We start from the raw sequence: 25,324 nt of genomic DNA on the forward strand, positions 1-25,324 counted from the left end.
GAAGCAGAGAATGCAAGACACTGGGCTTTCATATCCCCACAGCAATCAGTCATTGGGTACGGGCTACCCTGGGGAACTGGAGGGCATCCCCATCAAATTCAAAACCAGAGGCCATAATTTCACATTTCCCACTTAGTTCACAATCTCTCAGACACAACACTTGCTGTATGTCTTGGTGAGACTCCAGATGCTTCACTGATGAACTCTGGTTACCATCACGTCCCATTAGCGTGTCCTCTTAAAGGACTTCCCATCCCAGGTAAAGCTCATCTGTTTCTCTTTTCCAAATAGAATTCCAATGTACAGACTCTTGATAGAAGCTATTCTCTTTATTTTCCTTATGTATGTGTATGTCTGTGAGTGGAGTGGAATAGAAGTAGATATTCTACTTAATTGCAGAAATATATGTCAAAAAAATCAAACAGTACAGAGGTGTATAGAATAAAAAGAGAACATTGTTTTTTCCTGGCCAATCCTGGTTCCCAGTGGAAGCATTGTAAGAACTTGGTGGATATTCTTCTATTCTTTTTTTTCTGTGATATGCAAACCTAAGTGGTCTATGTGTCATTATTTTAAACCAGTGGTTCTCAACCAGGGGTGATTTTGCTCTCCATCTCTACCCACAGGGGACATTTGGCAATGTTTGGAAACAGTGTTGGTTGTGATAATCGTAGGAGTGAGGTGGTGTGCTGCTGGCATCTAGTGGGTAGAGGCCAGGGATGCTGCTCAACATCCTACAACGCACAGGACAGGCCTCACAACAGTTATCTGGCTCAAAGATCAGTAGTGCCAAGGTTGAAAAACCTTGTTTTAAACACAAGTGGTTTAAGTATTCGTACAAATTTTCAATTTATTTTCAATCCCCATGTTATGGATACTTTTTCAAGATCAGTCCATGTTGGTATTCTGATTTGAAAAAATGATTGCTGAGTATTCATTGTATGGCTGAATGTATTAATACAATTATATATTCATCCAGATCCTTAAGATGGACTTGATATTGCTTTTAACATTTTGCTATTATGAAGAGCACTGCAATGGATATCCTTACATATATTTCTTTGTTCATACATAGAAATATTTTTGTAAGATAAATTCTTAGATGCTGAACTGTTCATTCAAAGGGTGCATGTATTTTGATTTTGAGAGCTACTGTGGTCACTAAAAGGTTTTGGCAATTTAGAAGATGAGCCATTCATTATCAACACCTGTCCTCAAAGTAAGACTTGGGACCTGCATTTCAGAAACTAGGATCCATCCTTGTCAAGCTGGAAATGAATTTATTTTCAAGGGAATTCCATTGGTCTGGGGAGAAATTTCTCCTTCAGATGTTCATGGGACAGGAGATAAAGAATGCAAAATAATCAGCTAGATTTGGCCTAGTACCAGGTGTCAAGAAGGTGTGAGAGCCCCCGCTGGGACAGTCTTCAAGGGCTGCTACCCCAGGCCTCACCTGCCCTAGATTGCTTCCGAAGGAGGAAAAACTTCCCCCGGTGCCTGGGTGACCTCCTCGGAAGCATAAGGGGAACAGCCCCCTCCTCCGCCTTGAGGCCAAGCTAGCCTCCTGCCAACACCATCAGCAACCTCCAGCCTCCCTGGGCCACCGTGTAGGAAACTGGGGCCCCTTCTTCCCTCTGAAGTTTCCTGTTTCTTTGTATGGAACACAACGACAAAATGGGTCCTCGAGTAAATGGTCAGAATCTTGTTTTGAAGAAGTGGAGAGCAAGGGATTCATCGTCCTGCTCTAATTTCCATGTTGCCTTTGTTCCCCCGGCCCAGTTGACGGGGCCGGGACTTCCCCCTGCATCCTAATGAAGGACGATGAAACGGGCTGACTCTTGGGGCACAATGCTCACACTGCGGGCTCTGACGCGCCTTGGAGCAAAACAAATTGGCCTCCACCAATTAAAGAAAAATGGTGAATCTGGATTCATTTGGGTTTTGGAGTCTCTGAAGGTTCCCACTGGCCTGTCCCAAGGCCTGGGAAGAAAAGAGCTCAGGCTGAGAGGCACACTTTATGCTTTAGCTTCAAAGGGGAGACCCGCGCTTCTCATCAGAATAAACAATTAGGAACTTTGGGGTGTTCATGAAAACATGAAGCCGAACCAGTGAGAATGTACTGAGACCCCTAGTGGGTAAACTATCATCTCTCCCATCACGGACAGATGCATATATTGCAGGCTAGGTGGAATTACTGCAAATTATTTTGAGATCTCTGAGGGTGAGGCATTTAAAAATGGAATTATTTACTGCCTTTTTCACAGTTCTAAGACCTCTCTTATCCTTAATACACAGAAGACAGGTGCATCTTTGTCTATCGTGAGATGATACGCCCCAAGGTGAAGAATCACTTTAGAATCTGTGGCCAGAAAAACCTTGGTTCGACACTGAGTCTTCAATTAACTAGTCAGGTGGTCTCGGGCAAGTCATTTAGCTCCTATGAGCCTCAGTTTCCCCATTTATAACCTCCAGAAAAATAATACCAAATTCCTCTTAGGGTGTTTGTAGGGAGGGGATGAGATGATGCACATAAGGCACTGAGTTGAGTAATAGGAGCCATCCCACTGTTTCTGATTCCACATTACGGCCATTTAAAAGTATGGTAGAAAGTAAGGGATTCCCTGGATAAGGGACTAGGGCAACAACACTAGTTTCTACAATCTAGACAATTATGACATAACTTTCTCAAAGTCCTAGGATTTAAGAAAACTCTCCCAAGACTTTCTGAGTTTCCTTTGCAAACCTCCCCAAGCCATTGCTGAACACTAAATATTGACACCACTGCACCAACATACAGGCAAGAAAGATCTGCTTTTAAAAGGACAAGTAGGTGGTGCCAGTGTCATTGTTGTAAAGAAATACTGGATCCCAGGAAAAGACACCCACATTAGGCATGTTGAATGCTGAGGCTTTGTAACCTGGACAGCCTTGGGAGGGGGCTGTTAGAAATGACAAATAGAGTAATGCTGGGGAGAAACTAGATTCGGACACTCCAGAGCAGGTTGCTCAAAGCATCATGTTATCTGGCCAGCCTCCGTTTTTCTCATGGGGTTTTATTAGTCACTCATTTAGTGTGAGCTCTGTCAGTCCCCTGCTGGTCATTTTGGAGACAAGACTTCAGAGTAACATTTTGGTATTTTGTTAAAGGGACAGGGAGAAGAAAAAAAAAGGAGTAATCAAGACTTCAGAGTAACATTTTGGTATTTTGTTAAAGGGGCAGGGAGAAAAACAAAGGAGCAGTCTGTCTTGAGAGGGTATGAAGGGCATAGGGCTAATTCCATGGAGAACAGTCCCAAGGAATCCATGGCTATTACCCACATGCGCTTGATAGCCCAGAGCCTTTGCAGACTGGAGAAGCCCAGGAAGACCATCAGCTAGCGGGCCACTGTTTCCTTACACATTACCTGGGTCTCTCATCTACTCGCTCTCCCTAATACGAAATGAATCTGTAATGTCCTCCTTGGTGTATTCAGACGGATGCCATCCCATTTGGATTTAGATCCAAAAAACAAAAGCTGTCACTGAACATAGAAGAAGCTGCCCTTTTATAGTTACCAAGGTGAGTGTGTGTGGGTGTGTATGTGTGGTTTTTTTTTTTAATTTTGGGGAAAAGTTTTCTTTTCAATTAGATCAATCCTTTTTAGATGAGCTTGGGTCTACCTAGCCCAAGTGACGTCTTAGTATAAACTCTCCTGGGCTCCATGGGCCTTGACCAAAACATTGCTATGTCTCATGCAGGGCAAGAGGCTTGGGGGTTGTGACATAAGGGGTGCATTTTGCTACTCAGGAATTATTTCAGCATGGACAGCATTCTAGCCAAATACCAAGGCTACAGCCAAATACCAAGGTGAAGCCATGTAAGCAATGCAGCAAGACTACCTCCAAGAGCTGGGAACAGAGCACCCATCAGTGTTAAAAGGGCCAGACCCACCACTGCTTTGCTAACGCTTTGCTTGTACCTGTCTGCTTCTTGCCAAGGCCCTTTTGGCTTTTGCTTTGGCAGATGAGGTCACTGAGACAGGACTTAACGTGGCAGGCAGATTGTATTTGGGTTCTGGATTAAGATGCAATTCATTAGAACTGGGATGGACTGTCTACCTACTAAGGGTTGAAAGAGGAGGGTGCTCATCATCACTGGCCATCAGAGAAATGCAAATCAAAACCACAATGAGTTACCATCTCACACCAGTTAGAATGGCAATCATTAAAAAGTCAAGAAACAACAGGTGCTGGAGAGGATGTGGAGAAATAGAAACACTTTTACACTGTTGGTGGGAGTGTAAACTAGTTCAACCATTGTGGAAGTCAGCGTGGTGATTCCTCAGGGATCTAGAACTAGAAATACCGTTTGACCCGGCCATCCCATTACTGGGTGTATACCCAAAGGATTATAAAACATGCTGCTATAAAGACACACACACGTATGTTTATTGCAGCACTATTCACAATAGCAAAGACTTGGAACCAACCCAAATGTCTAACAATGATAGACTGGATTAAGAAAATATGGCACATATACACCATGGAATACTATGCAGTCACAAAAAATGATGAGTTCATGTCCTTTGTAGGGACATGGATGAAGCTGGAAACCATCATTCTCAGCAAACTATCGCAAGGATGAAAAACCAAACACTGTATGTTCTCACTCAGGTGGGAATTGAACAGTGAGAACACTTGGACACAGGAAGGGAAACATCACACTCTGGGGCCTGTTGTGGGGTGGGGGAAGGGGGGAGGGATAGCATTAGGAGACATACCTAATGTAAATGACAAGTTAATGGGTGCAGCACACCAACATGGCACATGGATACATATGTAAAAAACCTGCATGTTGTGCACATGTACCCTAGAACTTAAGTATAGTAAAAAAAAATATTAAAAAAAAGAGGAGGATACAAACAGTGAGAGCATAGCACAATTAACTTCTGTTGGAAATAAGCATCCCTGACATTATGGGACCCAAGACAGACACCAGCCTGTTGGCAATGGTTATAGAACCCCAATTTTCCTTAAAGGCATCTGCCTTGTGGGACATTTATCACTTGTCCCTCCCCTTGCAGGGCATTAACTACATGTCCCTCCTCCTGTGTCAGAAAATGAAAGCTTCCTCTTTGCAAAACGCAAGGTATTCTTGTTGGTATCCATGTACTAAAGCAATAGTCATTATTCTCTCTATCGTTACTATAGGCCAGGCTCTGGGCTTTATGTGACGTGGCCCATTTATTTGTCTCAATGTTCCCATGTAGTAGATACTTTGATTACCTGCACTTTACAGATTCATCCAGCTAGACATTTTTGAGTGTCTATGAGGTACCAAGCACTGGGGAAATAAGGCACGGCTAGCCGGTATATGTTTTCCTCTCCTTTTGACAAAGCTATAAAACAATTTGAATCTTAGCCCTTTCCTAGTCCTTAGAAGAATGTTACATGCCATGCAGTTTCCACTATAGCTTCTTCTAGCAAGGCTTTGGTAATAGTGATGGTGATGATGAAAGTTATTACATGCTTCCAGTATGCCAGGAACTGGGTGGGATCTCCTGGGACTCAAATGTGTTTAGCATCTGAGGACTCTTCTGCAAGGTCATTCTCTTCATCCCCAAGGCTAAACAGAACAGAATTGCCCAGCTCAGGCCATTTCTTACAGTTTGAGCAGTTGGCTATGAATACCACTGGGGAACATTTCCCCCAGTAGTTTAGAGTTACCACCCACCCCCAAGGAGCTGAAGCAGAAATCTTCTGAGATTTGGGGAAGCCCCAAGAAAACTAATGTTACCAAGCAGATTCAGTAGAGGACGGTGAAGTTTCTAACACATACATAGGGTACCCATCTACACTGTCAAATGGGAATGTGTCAGGTTGATTTTGAAGAAGAAATAAAATGACTAGGACTTTTCAAAAAATTTTCCAAGTTGACCTGTCTCTTAGGCACAGGCAGTTTCAGCTGTCTAAATAAATAGGCCATCCAAACACCGGAAAAGTGGTATCCGAAAGACACAGTGTACCATGCCCAAAGACAACACTGATTAAGATCAAATAGCTAATTGTAAGCCTCAGCCTCTAAATTGCTGCCGGATGGAAAAATAACAGTGTGGGCAATCCAAGCATAATTTCACATAGAGAGAGAATGAGAATTTCTCATTCACACCCCCAGAGGGCTGGAAAACATCAGGGGGGAAGAATTCCATTGGCTGGAAAGGGATCAAAAGAGTTTTCAGTGGGGATTACATCACCAGTTGGTGTCTTTATTCCTGGTTGATGAAGACCTTCCTGGGAGTAAAAAATATTTGGTTTGGTCCAGAGACACAAAACTCAAATATAAGCTGAAGAGGAAAAAATGAGGAAGAGAAGAGAGGCCATGTGATGCTGTCTCTAAGAGTTGGCCTCGTGTTAAGTAGATTTCCAGGATGAACAATGCCCTGATGAGAAAGTTAATGCCTTTTCTAAACAGAACCAAAATTCTGTCACAGGTTGTTTCCTTGATTTTGGTGACAAGTGACAATGGATGGATGCCAAGAGTATGCTAAGAATTGAGACAAACATCTCTCCAACCCTGGCGCTTACTACCAGTTAGATGACAGTCATCAATTTTGCTGACTCTGGATCTGTTTCCTTTGCTGGAACTCTCAGATAATCTTATAGCTCCAAAACCCAGCTCATATTAAAGAAACAGAATAGTACCCTGGCTGACTTGGTTTTTAGCTCAGGTGGTATCTGGCAATCATAAATATTTCATTAACATAACATTTGCAAAAAAAGAAATACATGTTTTGTATGTATAGTTTTGTAAATCACCACAAACTCTTTCAGAAAGCAAGCAGGGTATAAATAATTAAAGTAAAATAAAATAATTTAGAAGCTGAACAAGAACAATAAAAAAAAGAGCATTAGATGGGATGGAGATTAAAAGAAAGTGAACACACATTCATCTGGAGATGCAACCATTGCTGATTTTATTCTAACATCTACTCTTTTCTTCCCCTTATCTAAGGATGGGTGCTGAGGAAATGTTCACTTCAGTTTTGTAAATTATAGAAATGTTAATTTTTCAAATATTGTATTTTTCTAAAAAGTAGATCATTCCCCCCTTCCTGAAAAGAAAAAGGTAGCTGGACTTGATCATGCATACCGTTTCTGTGCATGCTAACCCAACTGTCTTGTACTTTCATGCTCCTTCTGCCCTGTCTGAGGCTTTCTCTGGCTCTCAGGGTGCACAGGCTCCTATAGGTGGGCAAATGGGTGGTATTTGTTAACGTTCATCTCGTCATCCTTCAACAAATGATTAATGGCAATTGGTGGGTAATAACTCATATCCCTTCCTCCGTGAGTAGGATAATGATGAGACATGCTCCACACTGTCTCCCAGAATTTCTAAACATCATTCAGCCTCAGTAATCCCCTGTGGTAACCTCCTTGATAATGCAGTCTTATCTCCTTTCTCATTTATAATAATCCCCGTCTCATTTCCCTCACTCCACTGTTGGTTCTTCCTAAGATTGTCACCTAAATGAACTGCTTGCACTCAAAGCCTTGTCGCACAGGCGGCTTCTAGGAGAACCCAACCTGAGACACCTCATGAAGGTGTTTCCTTGAGGAGCTAACTTAATAGAGGTCTACAGCTTTGTATTAGTCATGGTTCTCTAAAGAAACAGAACTAATAGAATTTATATAAATATGTGTATATACACACACACACACACACACAGAGTAAGTATTGGCTCACACAATTATGGAGGCTGAGAAGTGCCATGATGTGCTGTCTACAAGCTGGAGACCAGGAAAGGCAGTGGTGTAATTTGAAGGCTGGAGATCCAATAGTGCAGACTTCAGTAAGCATCCGAAGGCCTAAGAACCAAGAGTGCTGAGGGCAGAGATGGATACCCCACTCAAGCATTCAGGCAGAGAGATAACCCAAATTATCCCTTCCTGCACCTTTTTATTCTATTCTAGCCCTCAACAGATTGGATGATGCCTGCCCACACTGGGAGAGAGCAATCCTTTTTACTCGTTCTACCAATTCAAACACCAATCTGTTCCAGAAACACCCTCACAGACACGCGCAGATATAATGCTTAACCAGATATCTGGCATTTCATGATCCAGTCTAGTTGACACATAAAATTAAGTACCACAGTCAGGTGGATCACCATCTGGTTGTTTCTCTAAACTATTAGATAAGCCTTTGATCAATGCTGACTAAAATATATTTTAGGGTTGCATTATCTGAAGGATACTCAAAATATGAATCATCTGTATTGCTGATTAAAAAAAAAGTTAGATCTAAGAATTGATACTCTGTACACACATGTGTGCACATGCACAAGCTCTTTTCTGTGCGTAAGAGCAAGCCTAGTCCTTTGTAGGGTCATGGGAGTGAGTGGAGACTGCAGTGTTATTTGTGGAGAGAGCCAACAGTACTTCCCAGAGGATTTGGTATCTTCTGAAGGGTTTTTTCAAACTTTTCCGTGCAGCATGTTGGAAAATGGCTGCTCCCATCATAAAGAAGTGTCTCTGGGTCTCTTCTAATTGTCTCATCTCTTGTAATTGTGCCCTGATCAACTGTCCACACTGCATTAACTGCACATATGTGCCCTGGTTAAATGGTGATCTCTGCATCAACAGTTCTATCTCGTACCACAGGGAGAACACAAATAAGATAAAACTGGGAGCTCCAATTCCAACAAATCTCCAGTGATTATTCTCAGCAGAAGCATTTAAATTAGAATTTGGTTCCATTTAACTCAGCATTTTACCTGTAGATTAAGAAATTCCTTTTCAGACAGCATGGCAGGCTAAGTGGTATGAACCCACTTCAATTAATTGCACCTGATGAAATCTTTGCTCCAATCCAGACTACAGTCAACTTCTGGAGTTGGCTAGTATTTGCTGAGACCCTGCACCTCATTCAAATTCATCTAAGGACCCATGATTACCTTTACTGTATTCATTGGTTCACAACTTATCCTCCAACATAATTATAGAAGCAAAGTTAAGAAAGGTACTAGTCAGTAAGAATTGGTGCAAGTGAAAAAAAATTATATATATATTTATTCTCCCTACTCTTGCTCTTTCTTTGTCTTTCTCCTTTTCTGGTCAGAATGAGTTGAGTTGGCCCAAAGAAGTAAGGCTGAATTTCCTGCAGTGACATCCCTTCAAGTACTAGTTGAACTATTAGCTCTCTTTTTTGATCAAAAAAGATTGTGTTGGGTAAAAATCTGACTTGGGGAATAAGTAAGTGGAAGGAAAGCCCTAAATCTTTTTTTGGTAAGTGTTTAAGTGAAGCTAGAGAGAGCCTTGAGAAGTATAAAGCACCTTAGTAGAATAGCTTGGACTGGCATCACTTCTATTTCAGGGTTTAAATAAAAAATGTATGTATTAAACATAAAGAAAAACATCTTCTAATGGCTTATTCAGCTGGGCACAGAGAAGGCACTCATTAAATGTGTGAAGAAAATGGTGTCATGAGTGTGCACTGAGGAAACACTCTTCCTGAATATAACTCCACATTGTCCTGATATAGTTATTCCCTGATATCACCATCATCGTGTTCACTTCCTATAGAATTTATGGACCTGGTCATCTCAGCTCTTTTATGTCAAGTATGACAATCAGATAGGTGAGTAAAGGATGTCACTTTACTTGCCTTGAATCCACTAAAATCCATCTCTCAGACCTGTAATTCAGGCTCATGAAAAAGGCAGTAGCTGTCACTCTTGGGGCCTCCTCTGTGCCCCAGACTTGTAAAAAGGTTATTTGCTTTACACAGACAGCACCAAATCATCAGAGGGAATCATCTCATGGCAGATTTTAGGTACACGCTGTTTAGTTGGGGAAACCCAATGTCTTAGACTACCTAATTCTTTCAGGTAAAACATCTTGGCTGGTGTGGGACTGGCCTGGAGCCCGAGGCGAGTGTATTTGTGGAGGTTGGAGGTCCTCTCATGAGGATCTGGCCTCTACTTGTTTGGCCAGTCATACTCCCCAAGATCTTTTCACTGCCTAGGAGTGCTGTACACAGGGCCTGATGCCCAGGGTTAAGACAGCTACCTCTTTGTGATATCATCACCTCCAGGAGTGAGACTGAGGGAAGGCATGAGGGACATTGACGTCCAGGACTTAGGAAACAGCAGAGTTGTCTCAGGTTAGTTTTTCCCCCCAAGCAGTCCCTGAGTCACGTGCTTGGGTCCAACTGATTTTTCAAAGGAAGCACTCCCAGGATCAACCAGTAACAGAGTTGGGGAAGCAAGATAAGAATAGAGATGGAATCAAGTTTTCAACTGAACTTCCAGACTCAACCTGATCTCATGGGCTCTGAGGAGTATAAATTACACCTCCAGGAACACTGTTTGGGCTTGTAAACTTCCATACCCATCAGTCATTGCCTACAGGCAACCCTGGGGTGGGCCTAGGGGGACAAAAATCTCCTAGGTATTTTTCAGCTCATATGAAGTACACATATGAAGTACAGGGTGGTGGCCATGCCCAAAGGCAGTCCTCTGAAGGTTGCAAGTGCCGGTTCTCAGCTGCAAAGCACTCACGTAGAAGTTGAGGAATGGGTGCCTCGAGCTGGCAAAAGAATCTGGGAGACTTAAGTGTTCACTGTAGAGCCATTCCAAAGCCATCACATATGCTTCTGTAAACTGACATGACAGGGAACCACCTCATACAGTTGCCTGGAGGAAAAAAGGAAACAAAAATAAGAAAGGTCTTTCTCTAAATATTTATCTGAAACAATATCCCAGAGAAATGCACCTTTGATTCCTATTTTTTGTTCATGCAATAGCACGTAAGGGCAAGCTAAACCTAGTGTGTTTCTGTCTCCAGGATGAGTCCTGAAAGTAGCATGGCAATGTGCTGTTTATTATTAATCACAGAATATTTCACTTAGTGAAGCAGGACCTTGATGCTCCTTCAGGCCAGAAATGCAAATATTTTAAATTCTCATTTGGCTTTGCACCAAAAAAAACCCCATCCCACTGAAGACAAATGAAACACTCATTAAAAACTCAAATAGGAAAGAATCATAAATCAGTTCAATGGGGAGACACAAAGGTTTCTAAAAAGAGAATGAATAGGAAAAAAAGATCGTTTTGAAATCTGACCCTGGGGAGGAGCTCTGATGAGGTGCAGATGGCCTATGTACCCACCAGGTAGATGTCTAAACTGGGAGGGCAAGTCTTAGAATTCACTTCAAAAGCATCACAGGGGAGAGAGTGTGGCTTTGGGAAGCACAGAAAATAAATGAGAGATAAGAGAAAATAATACCCAGTAGTTGTTAGATATAGGATGCAATTTGAAGGCTTGATTGTGCAGGATTAAAAGATACGAATGTACAGACATCGTGGTTGGCACCCAGAAGTGTGATCAACACCTTGGAATGAGGTATGGAAGGCCGTCGTGGGTAGACATTACCAGGAGCTCAGAAAATGGAGTGAAATATTGCATTATGTTTGAATAGGCCCAACAATGGGCTTTTATACTTCTCTGTGGGGTTTTCTTTAAGATATATTTGGGAAATTGGCATGTAAAGGCAGCTGGGTGCTTTGTGAACAAAGGCAAGTAAGGGAAAAGGAAACTGCTATTTCAGTTACTTCTCAGAACCAGCCCAACCAGGTAAGTGTTATCCTATTTTACAGATGAGAAGAGCAAGGCTTGGGGACATTATGTAATGTTTCCAAACCCTAGTTCATTAAGTGGAAGAATGAATATATTTAACCCTTTATCCCTTCCACCCACTAACAAATATTTATTGAACACCTACTATGCACTTGCTCTGGACACTGGGGAACCAAATGATTATCTGAACCTATATCTATCTGATCCTGAAGGCCATTCTTTTTCCATTAGAGTCTAGTGAATAAACTTATTTAAATAATTTCATAGAAAATTATATCACTGTATGATTATGCAAGATATTAAAGAGATTTGTATGGGGTGGTGAGACTATGGGAACACATAAAAATAGGCATGAAAGACTGAATAATGCTAGATTTAGAAACTTGGCAGGGAAGACCCAAGCCATTTTGCTTGATATGTACTTAACCCCAGAAACAACAAAAATAATAACAAAATTTTAGGGTCACATTTTCTGATTATAGAACTTTGGAAAAAATTATAAAGAAGCAAAATTTATTTTTAATGTTATAAGAGATAATAACTGTAATTATTTTAAAGTATGTTCTAGTTTCTCCCCCAACCCTTGGCTGCTTCATATTTATCTGGTTTTGAACTTTGTGAGTCTGTAGGTTGATGTCTTTCATCAGTATGGGAAAAATTTTAGCTATTATTTCTTTGCATATTATTTGTACTCCATTTTCTCTACCTTCTCTTTCTTGGATGCCAATTACATTTATTTTTTAAGCTTCTCACTCTATCCCCTATGTCCCTTATTTTTTCCCATACATTTTAAATCTTTTGTCTCTTTTTGCTTCATTCTGAGTTTTTTTAAGCCATCTTTTAGTTTACTAATACTCTTCAGTGGTATCTGATTTGCTATTAAACTTATCCACTGAGCTTGAAATTCCTGCCATTATACTTTTCAGTTCCATGTTTTTCCTTTGTTTATTTTTTTATTTTTATTTTTTTGTTTCCAGTCTTCTGCTCAATCTTGCTTTATTTCCTCGAACATATTCAGCATAGTTATTTTTGAGTAGTGTTAGATAACAACATTGTCTGTATTCTTTATAAATGTGTTTCTATTGTCTGTATTTCTCTTGATTTTCAGTCTTGCCTTCTGTCTTAGTCAGTTTGGGCTACTACAACAGAATACCATAGACTGGGTGACTTAAACAACAAACATTTGTTTCTCACAGTTCTGGAGGCTGGGAAGTCCAACATCAAGGCGTCAGAAGATTCGTTGTCTGGTGAGGGCTTGCTTCAGATGCTGACTTCTTGCTGTATCCTCATGTGGCAGAAGGAGGGTGGGAGAGCTCTCTGGGTTCTTTTTTATAGAGGCACTGATCTCATTCATGAGGGCTCCACCCTGGTGACCTAATCTACTCCCAAATGCCCCACATCCTAATACCATGATATTGGGGATTTGGATTTCAATATATGAATACTGGGGGGACACACACATTCAGTACATTGTACCTTCTATTGGATCCTAACTCAGAAGCATCACTTGGCTCTATCCTGATGACATTCCGTAAGCAATAACTTAAAACCAAATAATGGTTCTCATGGTTCTCCATTCTAAGATCTCATCAAGTTAAAGTTGTACCATTGATTTAATTATAGCTTTTCTGGGTTTGTGAGGAAGGAAATACTACATGAAAAGTACACATCACATGTGATTTGATTTCAGAAATGCCAGATTATAAAAGAATACACATCTAAGCATTATGGAAATATAGCTATATTCCTTGGGCAGAGGTGTTTGTATGTCCTGATTCAGTTTCTCTTTAAGTCTTCTTTTAAAGTCTGCTTAGTGAAAGAAACAAAGGATCCAAATTGTTCTAAATCTTTGTTACTTTCAAGAGCTCAAAAACTCTGTAAAGTTTCTGCTAGTTAAACCCACATTAAATATAGTAGAGCTATGAGCCATTAGAACCCTGCATTTGGAAAGTAACAGAGTGGGAGCCTAGTGGACCATGAAAGCACTTCCTTCCAAGGGCAGAAAAACCCAGCTGTCAGGCTTACCTGTCAAAGCCAACAATAGAAAGGATTTCTTATCTTCTGCTGAGGCAGATGTGGCTAGAGTATAGTTCATATTCTCTCAGTATTCCAAGACTGGTCTTAAATATCACTCAATCTTTCTTGGCCATGAGCTCTATCTAGCAATGGTCAAAATCGATGGGGAGCTCCACTTAAATTACAAAAATTATAGCCCTTTAATAGGCTAATTGGCTGCAGATTCACATGCCTGCTAGAACTAGGCAGCCCTTGGGGGCTGTGAAGAATAGGGCTCCCTTCTAAGCAAAGACACTTTTCAACTCCAGTTGATTATTGCTATATGGGAATACAGGCCCAGGGTTTCAGATCTGAATTATGTTAGAAACGAATAATATAGATTTTTAAATGAAATCTCCCAATTTTTATGCCTGCAACGAATTCCATTTTATAAAACTTTCAAGCATAACATATTATGTTTTTGAGACAATTTCGGTCTGTGGGCCCCAATGGGTGCTTACTAAGCTCAATTTTCAGAATGAATGAATCTATGCTATTAGAAGCTACCACCATCAGTGAAGCAACATGGACTGCTTTATCTGCCTTTTCCTCCCACATCATGGAGGCATTTCTGAAAATATAAGCACTGGAGTTTTCTGAGTCCACTTGAAGCATCAAGAAACCCATTACCCTTTTTATACCATCATAGTATTTTTAAACGGCTTACTCAGTGGGGTCCCTTTTTTATACTTATTAATAAAATGGGGGCTTTGGATTCATTTGCCAGAAAAAATGCTGATATTACATAGTCCAAAGGCATACGGAGTGTCACTGAGATCAACTTTCACATAGTCTATGGACGGTCTTAGAGTAGACAAACCAGTGATTTGGCTAATTGTTGCAGCCTTGCCAAGTTGCACATAGGAAAGTTATTTATTTTTAATTCTCTAATATTTTAGAGGTGTTATCTGAATGGAGATTTTTTTTTTTTTTTTTTTTTTGCCTGGAGGCAACCAAGTAAGTTTCTTGGAAAGCAATTGGGAGAGTTACAGGAAAGAAAGCATATCAAATGCATAATTGTGGGGGCCAAGATGGCTGATTAGAAGCAGCTCTGGTCTGTGGCTCCCACTGAGAAAAATGAAAACGGCAAGTGAATCCTGCACTTTCAGCTGAGGTATCCAGGTTTTCTCACTGAGACTGACTAGGTGGTTGTCATGACCCATGGAAAGCGAGGAAAAGCAGGGTGGAGTGATGGCCCAGCCAGGAGCTGCATGGAGTAAGGCAAACTCCCACCCCAGCCAAAGGAGGCGGTGAGTGATATGCTACCCTGCCAGGGAAACCACAATTTTGCCATGGATCTGTGCAACCCACAGATGAGGAGATCCCCTTGTGAGCCCATGCCACCAGGGCCTTTGGTCTCAAGCACAGAGCTGTGCAGTCTCTTGGAGGCTGCTTGGGTTGTGGCCAGTGGCAGCAGGCTGGAGACTGCCTAAGATGACCAAGTTCCCAGGGGGAGGGGAGGCAGCCATCACTGCGGTTTCACTTGGCCATTTTTCCCCACTGGTCCAGAAAGATTGGACAGTTTGGATGGAGAAGAATTTCTCACAGTGCAGCATGGTGGCTGTGGCAGATTGTGGCCAGACTGCTTCTTTAGGTGGGACCTGGATCCATCCCTCCTCACTGGGTGGCACCTCCCTGCAGGAATTCCAGCAACTCCAGCCAGAGGTTTATGGACAGAACCCCAATCTTCCTGGGACAGAGCCCCTGTGGGGAGGCAGTTATGATCTCCTGTTCAACAGACTTAGTCTTTCCTGCTTGCTGGCTCTGAGGTGACCAGTAGTCCAGACAAGTGGGATTTCCCCCAGTGCAGTGTACCTGCTCTGCCAAGAAGCAGCCAGATTGCTTCATTAAGCAGGTCCCTTATCCCACGCTTCCTGACTGGGTGGAACCTCCCAACAGGGGTGGCCAGACACCTCATACAGGAGAGTTCCAGCCGGCATCAGTTTGGTGCCCCTGTGGGACGGAGCTCCTGGAGGAAGGAGCAGGCAGCCATCTTTGCTTTGCTGCAGCCTCCACTGGTGATATCTCCAGGTGTGGAAGGGACCCAGGTGAATAGAGTCTGGCGTGGACCTCCAGCAAACTGCAGCAGCCCTGCAGAAGAGGGGCCTGGCTGTTAAAAGAAAAACAGAAAGCAACAACAACATCAACAAAAAAGACCCCACAAAAATCTCATCCAAAGGTCAGCAGCCTCAAAGATTGAAGGTAGATAAACCCATGAAGATGAGAAAAAATCAACGTAAAAGTGCTGAAAATTTAAAAAGCCAGAGTGTCTCTTCTCTTCCAAATGATTGCAATACCTCTCCAGCAACGGCACAGAACTGGGCTGAGGCTGAGATGGATGAATTGACAGAAGTAGGCTTCAAAAGGTGGGTAATAATGAACTTTGTTGAGCTAAAGGACTATGTTCTATCCCAATGCAAAGAAGCTAAGAATCATGATAAAACACTACAGGAGCTGTTAACCAGAATAGTCAGTTTAGAGAGGAACATAAATGACCTGATGGAGCTGAAAAACACAACCCAAGAACTTCACAATGCAACCACAAGTATCAATAGCTGAATAGACAAAATGGAGGAGAGAATCTCAGAACATGAAAACTATCCTGCTGAAATAAGACAGGCAGACAAGATTAGAGAAAAAAAAAATGAAAAGGAATGAACCAAACCTCTGAGAACTATGGGATTATGTAAAAAGACCAAACCTGTGACTGACTGGGGTACCTGAAAGAGACAGGGAGAATGGAACGCTGCTAGAAAACGTACTTCAGGATGTCATCTAGGAGAACTTCCCCAACCTAGAAAGACAGGCTAACATTCAAATTCAGGAAATCCAGAGAACCCCAGCAAGATATTCTGTAAGAAGATCAACTCCAAGACGTATAATCCTCAGATTTTCCAAGGTTGAAATGAAGGAAAAAGTGTTAAGGGCAGCCAGAGAGAAAGGCAAGGTCACCTACAAAGGGAATGCCATCAAACTAACAGTGGATATCTCAGGAGAAACCTACAAGCCAGAAGAGATTAGGGGCCAATATTTAACGTTCTTAAAGGAAAGAATTTCCAACCCAGAATTTCATATCTGGGCAAACTAAGCTTCATAAGTGAAGGAGAAATAAAATCCCTTTCAGACAAGCAAATGCTGAGGGAATTTGTCACCACAAGGCCTGCCTTGCAAGAGCTCCTGAAGGAAGCACTGAACAATGAAAGGAAAAACCGTCACCAGCCACTACAAAAACACACTGAAGTACACAGACCAAGGCACTATGAAACAACTACATTAACAAGTCTGCAAAATAACCAGTGAGCATCACGATGACAGGATCAAATTTACATATAACGATATTAACCTTAAATGTAAATAGGCTAAATGCCCCAGTTAAAAGACACAGAATGGCAAGCTGGATAAAGAGTGAAGACCCATTGGTGTGCTGTGTTGAAGAGACCCATCTCACAGGCAAAGACACACAAAGGCTCAAAATAAAGGGATGGAGGAAAGCCGGGTGCGGTGGCTCATGCCTGTAATCCCAGGACTTTGGGAGGCTGAGGCGGGCAGATCATGAGGTCAGGAGATTGAGACCATCCTGGCTAACACGGTGAAACCCTGTCTCCACTAAAAAATACAAAAAAGTTAGCTGGGTGTGGTGGCGGGTGCCTGTAGTTCCAGCTACTCGGGAGGCTGAGGCAGGAGAATGGTGTGAACCTGGGAGGTGGAGCTTGCAGTGAGCCGAGATCGTGCCAATGCACTCCACCCTGGGTGACAGAGTGAGACTCTATCTCAAAAAAAAAAAAAAAAAGGGGGGATGGAGGAAAAATTACCAAGCAAATAGAAAGCAGAAAAAAGCAGGGGCTGCAATGCTAGTTTCTGACAAAACAGACTTTAAACCAACAATATCAAAAAACATAAAGAAAGGCATTATATAATTGTAAAGGGTTCAATGAAGCAAGAAGAGCTTACTATCCTAAACATATGTGCACCCAATACAGGAGCACTCAGATTCATAAAACAAGTTCTTAGAGACCTAAAAAGAGACTTAGACTCCCATACAAAAACAGTGGGAGACTTTAACACCCCATTGTCAATATTAGATTGTCAAGACAGAAAATTAACAAAGATATTCAGGACTTGAACTCAGCTCTGGACCAAGTGGACCTGATACATATCTGCAGAACTCTCCACCCAAAAACAAAAGAATAAACATTCTTCTTGGTGCCACATAGCACTTACTCTGAAATTGATCATATAATTGGAAGTAAAACACTTCTCAGCAAATGCAAAAGGACTGAAATAATAACAAACCGTCTCCCAGGCCACAGCACAATTAAATTAGAATGCAAGATTAAGAAACTCACTCAACCACACAATTATATGGAAATTGAACAACCTGCTCCTGAATGACTCCTGGGTAAATAATGAAATTAAGGCAGAAATCAAGAAGTTCTTTGAAACCAATGAGAGCAAACAGACAACAAACCAGAATCACTGGGATGCAGCTAAAGCAATGTTACAAGGAAAATTTATAGCACTAAATGCCCACATCAAAAAGCTACACAGATCTCAAATTGGTATCCTAGCATCACAACTAAAATAACTAGAGAACTAAGAACAAACCAACTCCAAAGCTAGCAGAAGACAAGAAATAACCAAGAGCAGAGCAGAACTGAAGGAGATAGAGACACAAAAACTCTTTCCAAAAATCAACGAATCCAGGAGCTGGTTTTTTAAATAAAAATTAATAAAATAGATAGCTAGATTAATAAAGAAAAGAGAGACTAATTAAAGAATCAAATAGACACAATATAAAATAATAAAGGGGATATCACCACTAACCCCACAGAAATGCAAACAATTATCAGAGAATGCTATAAACACCTCTATGCAAATAAACTAGAAAATCTAGGATAAATGGATAAATTCCTGGACACACCCTCCCAGGACTGAACCAGGAAGAATTTGAATCCCTGAATAGACCAATAACTAGTTCTGAAATTGAGGTAGTAATTAATAGCCTGCCAATCAAAAGAAGCCCAGGACCAGATGGATTTATGGCTGAATTTTACCAGAGGTACAGAGAGGATCTGGTACCATTTCTTCTGAAACTATTCAAAACAATGGAAAAGGAGGGACTTCTCCCTAACTTATTTTATGAGGCCAGCATCATCCTGATAACAAAACCTGTCAGAGATTCAACAAAAAAAAAAAAAAAAAAAAACTTCAGGCCAACATCCCTGATAAACATCAATGCAAAAATCCTCAATAAAATACTGGCAAACCAAATCCAGCAGCACATCAAAAAGCTTATCCACCACGATCAAGTTGGCTTTATCCTCAGGATGCAAGGCTGATTCAACATGTGCAAATCAATAAACATAATTCATCACATAAACAGAACTAAAGATGAAAAAAACATGATTATCTAAATAGACACAGAAAAGCCTTTGATAAAATTCAACATCCCTTCATGTTAAAAACTCTCAATAAACTAGGTATTGAAAGAACATACCTCAAAATAATAGCCATTTATGACAAACCCACATCCAATATCATACTGAATGGGCAAAAGCTGGAAGCATTCCCATTGAAAACTGGCACAAGACAAGGATGCCCTCTCTCATCACTCCTATTCAACATAGTACTGGAAGTTTGGGCCAGGGCAATCAGGCAAGAGAAAGAAATAAAGTGTATTCAGACAGGAAGAGAGGAAGTCAAATTTTCTTTGTTTGTGGATGGCGTGACACTATATCTAGAAAACCCCATCGTCTCAGCCCAAAAACTTCTTAAGCTGATAAGCAACTTCAGCAAAGTCTCAGGACACAAAACCAATATACAAAAATCATAAGCATTCCTATACACCAACAACAGACAGGCAGAGAGTCAAATCATGAATGAACTCCCATTCACAACTGCCACAAAGAGAATAAAATACCTAGGAATACAGCTAACAAGGGAAGTGAAAGATCACTTCAGGGAGAACTACAAACCACTGCTCAAGGAAATCAGAGAGGACACAAACAAATGGAAAAATATTCCATGCTCATGGATAGGAAAAATCAATATTGTGAAAATGGCCATATTGCCCAAAGTAATTTATAGATTCAATGATATTCCCATCAAACTAGCATTGACATTCTTCACAGAATTAGAAAAAACTATTTTAAAATTCACAAGGAAACAAAAAACAGTCCATATAGTCAAGACAATCCTAAGCAAAAAGAATGAAGCTGGAGGCATCACACTAACCAACTTCAAACTATACAAGGCTACAGTAACCAAAACAGCATGGTACTGGTATAAAAACAGACACGTAGACCAATGGAACAGAACAGAGACCTCAGAAATAAGACTACACATCTACAACCATCTGATCTTCGACAAACCTGACAAAAACAAGCAATGAGGAAAGGATTCCCTGTTTAATACATGGTACTGGGAGAACTGACTAGGCATATGCAGAAAATTGAACCTGGACCCATTCCTTACACTTTATACAAAAATTAACTCAAGATGGAATAATGACTGAAATGTAAAATCCAAAACTATAAAAACTCTAGAAGAAAATCTAGGCAATACCATACAACATAGGCACAGGCAAAGATTTCATGATGAAAACATCAAAAGCAATTGAAACAAAAACAAAAATTGACAAATTGGATCCAATTAAACTACAGAGCTTCTGCACAGCAAAATAAACTATCATCAGAGTGAACACACAAACTACAGAATGGGAGAAAATTTTTGGAACCTATCCAACTGACAAAGGTCTAATATCCAGAGTCTACAAGGAAATTAAACAACTTTACAAGAAAAAAAATCCCATTAAAAAGGGGGCCAAGGACATGAACAGACACTTCTCAAAGGTACTGGTTTTGTACCAGTACCATGCTGTTTTGGTTACTATAACCTCATAGTATAATTTGAAGTCAGTTAGCATGATGCCTCCAGCTTTGCTCTTTTTGCTTAGGATTGTCTTGGCTATATGGGGTCTTTTTTGCTTCCTTATGAATTTTAAGGACATTTATGCAGCCAACAAACATTTGAAAAAAGCTCAACATCACTGATCATTAGAGAAATGTAAATAACCACAACAAGATACTATCTCATGCCAGTCTCAATGGCGAGTATTTAAAAGTCAAGAAACAACAGATGCTGCCAAGGCTGTGGATAAATAGGAACACTTTTACACTGCTGGTGGAATGTAAATTATTTCAAGGTGATTGAACTAATTCGGTGATTCCTCAAAGATCTAGAACCAGAAATACCATTTGACCCAGCAATCCCATTACTGGGTATATACCCAAAGGAATATAAATCTATTATAAAGATACATGCACATGTATGTTCATTGCATCACTGCTCACAATAGCAAAGACATGGAATCAACCCAAATGACCATCAATGATAGACTGGATAAAGAAAATGTGGTACATAATACACCATGGAATACTATGCAGCCATAAAAGGAACAAAATCGTATCCATTGCAGGGACATGGGTGAAGCTAGAAGCCATTATCCTCAGCAAATTAATGCAGGAACAGAAAACCAAACACTGGATGTTCTCACTCATAAGTGGGAGCTGAATGATGAGAACACATGGACACAGGGAGGGGAATAACACACACTGGGGCCTGTCGGGGGGTTGTGAGGGGGAGGGAGAGCATCAGGATAAATAGCTAATGCATGTGGGGCTTAACACCTAGGTGATGGATTGATAGGTGCAGCAAACCACCATGGCACACGTTTACCTATGTAAGAAACCTGAACATCCTGCACATGTATCTGGAACTTAGAATAAAATAAAAATAAAAAGAAGGAAGGAAAAAAAAAAACACAGTAGCATTGCACAGAGACTGTTTTATAGGGATGAGCCTGTCTGTGTCTTAGAATAAATGATTTTAAGGAAACCAGGGAGGCTACTAGAAGAGGAGACAGAAAAGGTGGCAAGGGTTGAAAACTACTGGATATTATGATCAATGCCTGTGTGACAGGATCAATTGTACCCCAAAGCTCAGCATAATGCAATATACTCAGGTAATAATTCTGCACATGTACACCCTGAATCTAAAATAAAAGTTGAAATTATTTATATTAAAAAAAGAAACTAAGGTCAGTTGTGGTGGCTTACACCTGTGATCCCAGCACTTTGGGAGGCCAAGGTGGGAGGACAGCTTGAGCTTAGGAGTTCAAGACCAACCTGGGCAACATGGTGAAACCCCATCTCTACTAAAAATACAAAAATTAGCTGGTGTGCGCCTGTGGTCCCAGCTACTCAGTAGCCTAATGTGAGAGAATCACTTGAGCCCAGGGGATGGAGGTTGCAGTGAGCTGAGATTGTGCCACTGCACTCCAGCCTGGGTGACAGAGTGAGACCATGTCTCAAAAAAAAAAAAAAAAAAAAAAAAAAAAAAAAAAAAAAAAAAAAAAACAGAAAGTAAAGAGAAAAGAAAGCAGGGAGGCTGATAGGCTGATAGAGTGATTGGTACCCAAATCAAGTAGTCGAAGTTTGAATTCTATGGGAGCTCAGCTTCCTTAGGCAAGTCATATTCAGTACAGTGTCATAATCTATTTGAGAGAAATATGTTACCTATCGGATAGAATATTTCCAGAATATATCTAAAAATCCTGTTTAGTGCTCAGAATAGCTGCTGATGCCATTTCTACTTTAATAGCCATTCAACAGGAGTCAAAGAATAGAAATACCTCTGTAATGAATATCAAATACTTAGATGGAAAGTTATATTTGGAGATCAAGGGAAATTTATTGTATCTCTACAATTATATTGTTCTCTAGTATTTTTAACTATAACTTTGAACACACTTATTTTCCTAGAGATTAAATACAAAATCTAAATTCACTTTATGTATGTACTCTTATTTCTAAGCAGCTCAACTTTCTGGGTACAATACAAATAGGAAACGGAATAGTTTTTAATTGCCCAAGCTTTAAAGAATGAAGGAGATAATACAACAATACTGAAAAACAATAATCCTTGTATACCGATAATAAAATTTAGGTGAGATATTTATTTTACTCAGGGCTGCCTAGTTCCTACAGTTTGAGAAAGAAATGGACAAGATGATATAAGAGCCAGATTTGGCATCAAATTTATTTATATATAGAATTAGATTTTTCAATTTAAGAATAAATTATGAAAACAAAGGAAATACATGTCTAATGTATGAATTTTCTAAGATTTATTTTAGTAATTCTTTTGAGCACCAGATCCTATATAATTGTATTTTTAGTTCAATGAAACGAAAGATTCTATTCTAAAATGGAATAATTCAGACTTTTAACAATTCTCCTTTTCTTTTACTTTCTTTTAGTCCTTGAAGAAAGAAACTGCTCAGACCCTGGGGGCCCAGTCAATGGGTACCAGAGAATAACAGGGGGCCCTGGGCTTATCAATGGACGCCATGCTAAAATTGGCACCGTTGTGTCTTTCTTTTGTAACAACTCCTATGTTCTTAGTGGCAATGAGAAAAGAACTTGCCAGCAGAATGGAGAGTGGTCAGGGAAACAGCCCATCTGCATAAAAGGTAACTTAAAATTGTTTCCGAAGTCTACAGACATTGATGAAGTTGCTAGACTTTTTGGTAGCTCCTTTGCATGTTTTTAAGCCCCTGGAAAAATGCCTTTCTCTCTTAAGTCCTTTCTGAAACCATATATAACTCTGAGGTTGGAAACCATCCTAAAAACATTTGCTTCTGTTTTTTTTTTTTTTTTTTTTTTTTGACCTCAAGAGGACCTGCTTTCCCTGATCACAACACCTTGAGGTGATCAAGAAGAGGAATGTAGTTATCAGAGCAGTTTAGGAAAGATGACAGGGCTGAGTTTAATATATGCAAATCCAAGTATAGAATTGAGGCAGTGTATAAGCATTTACATAGCTCCACTTATCTACTTTCTATGCAATATTAAGTTGATGCGAGAAATAAAAGAACAAAATAGACACATCATCCATGCCAGCCTATGGAGGGGGAGGATTGAAGATGTTAAGATGTTTAAAAACAAAGACAGAGAGTAAACCCTTGTACATTCAAGGGATAGTTATAGGAAGAGATGAGTGGTGTAAGTTCAGCAAAAGGAGAGATCAGCGTTCCTGAAATAGGGACAATTGCATGAATCCAGTAGGACTGAAGCCAGTCTGGAAAGCTGGGGAGGATTTGTAGATGTGAAGAGGAGTTGGGATGGTATTCCAGATGGAAGACAGCAGAAAAGAAAAGAGATGTAGGCAGAAGTGAAGTCATCGTGGTAAATTCAAAGTGAGGCAATCTAGGAATCAAGGGGTAAACTTAAATATGTAGGTTGGACAGAAAAGTGGAATATTGTATAGAGAAGTTTGAACCTTCCCCAATGGCAGTGGGGATGCATAGTTTCTCACTGAATTGATTCACTAGTTGCTTCAGGTTAACAGCCTCTCTATTTAGGGGCAGGCCACAATGATCTGGCTGTTTACTGGGAAGAAAACATGTCCTTGTCCTAGATTATCCAGATAATTGTCTTAATCCTCTACTTTGCCTTCTGGGTGTTTGTCAACAACCTGAATCATGGGAAAAGGAATGAAAGGGAATGGTTTGTGAAAGGAATAAATCACTTTAGACTTTAGCCAGAAGCGACCTTCATCCCCACCAGCACAAATTCTGATTTTTATTTCATTAAGTATGGGAAGGGTGTCACATATGTCCTTGGAGATTTTTGTCCAGTCTTCTCTTACAAATTAATACAACCAAAGTTCTCTAAGTTGCTAATTAGATGAATGTTGGCTGCCTGATTGGGAAAATGAGATGGGAAGGATTCCTTTTCATTCGTGAAGAAAGAGAGACTTCAACAAAATTAAACTGGGCTTTGAATTGCCCTCAAGTGATTGTTACGGGCCTTAACGGCAGAGAAAGAACACGGAGGAATCAGTTTTCAAAGACTTATCTATGGTTGACACTGCTGTCTGGTGTCAAAAGAGAACCTTCTAATTCCCCATGTGGGCTACGTTTTAGAACCTTCACTTTGACTTTTATTCCATTTTGATCAAGTTTGCTAATTACATTCACATGAACAGATGATCCTAATCTATGATGCCATTGTCCCGAATCACTCGGGTGGGGCAGCCTTTCAGAGGCATCTGCTCTTCTTGGATTCTTCAGAGGGTGCTGTCAATCAAGATGAAAGGCAGCAAGCTCTTTTGTAAAGTGAGATGTTCAAGCTTGGCTGACATGTCTTGCCTCTGGGAGCCTGGGGAATGGAAAAAAAAATGGGGGTCAGGTATGAATCTGAACTGAATGATGTGAACGGTGAATATGGAAAAGGATCGTGCAGCACTGTCTTTTTCATTTCTAGCCTGCCGAGAACCAAAGATTTCAGACCTGGTGAGAAGGAGAGTTCTTCCAATGCAAGTTCAGTCAAGGTGAGGTCGAAACACCTGCACTCTGCCCTGAAGGCCAATGAGTATTTCCCCTTCCATTCCCCTTCCCCACTTGTGTTTGGCCAAAGATAGTCAGTTTGAGGTTTCTTAGGGACATTTAGTGCTAACTGGTCATGAAATAATAGGGCTTGTTAGATGGAGGCTTATTAGCCAGCTGCCTTTAGCCAAGAGGTAGCAACTGTTGGAAGATGTACAAATTTCACTGGATCGTGGGAAAGTAGATGACCGGTGGAGAGCAAGA

General features: G+C 40.6%; 1 protein-coding gene across 7 annotated transcripts in view; it reads left to right on the forward strand.

The window, feature by feature from the left end:
• PAMR1 (peptidase domain containing associated with muscle regeneration 1) overlaps window positions 1-25,324 on the forward strand; it is a 193,028-nt gene that overhangs the window by 160,200 nt on the left and 7,504 nt on the right. For 5 of the 7 annotated variants that reach the window (XM_063640981.1, XM_055281918.2, XM_055281916.2 and 2 more), the window contains 3 exons: window positions 12,813-12,863; window positions 22,991-23,203; window positions 24,999-25,065. In XM_063640981.1, the coding sequence (XP_063497051.1) occupies window positions 12,813-12,863; window positions 22,991-23,203; window positions 24,999-25,065 (331 nt within the window). The remainder of the gene's footprint in view (window positions 1-12,812; window positions 12,864-22,990; window positions 23,204-24,998; window positions 25,066-25,324) is intronic. The other 2 variants (XM_055281917.2, XM_055281920.2) reach the window with 1 other exon arrangement.

Source organism: Symphalangus syndactylus, chromosome 6 (assembly GCF_028878055.3).
Source record: "Symphalangus syndactylus isolate Jambi chromosome 6, NHGRI_mSymSyn1-v2.1_pri, whole genome shotgun sequence".
NCBI classification, from domain to species: domain Eukaryota; kingdom Metazoa; phylum Chordata; class Mammalia; order Primates; family Hylobatidae; genus Symphalangus; species Symphalangus syndactylus.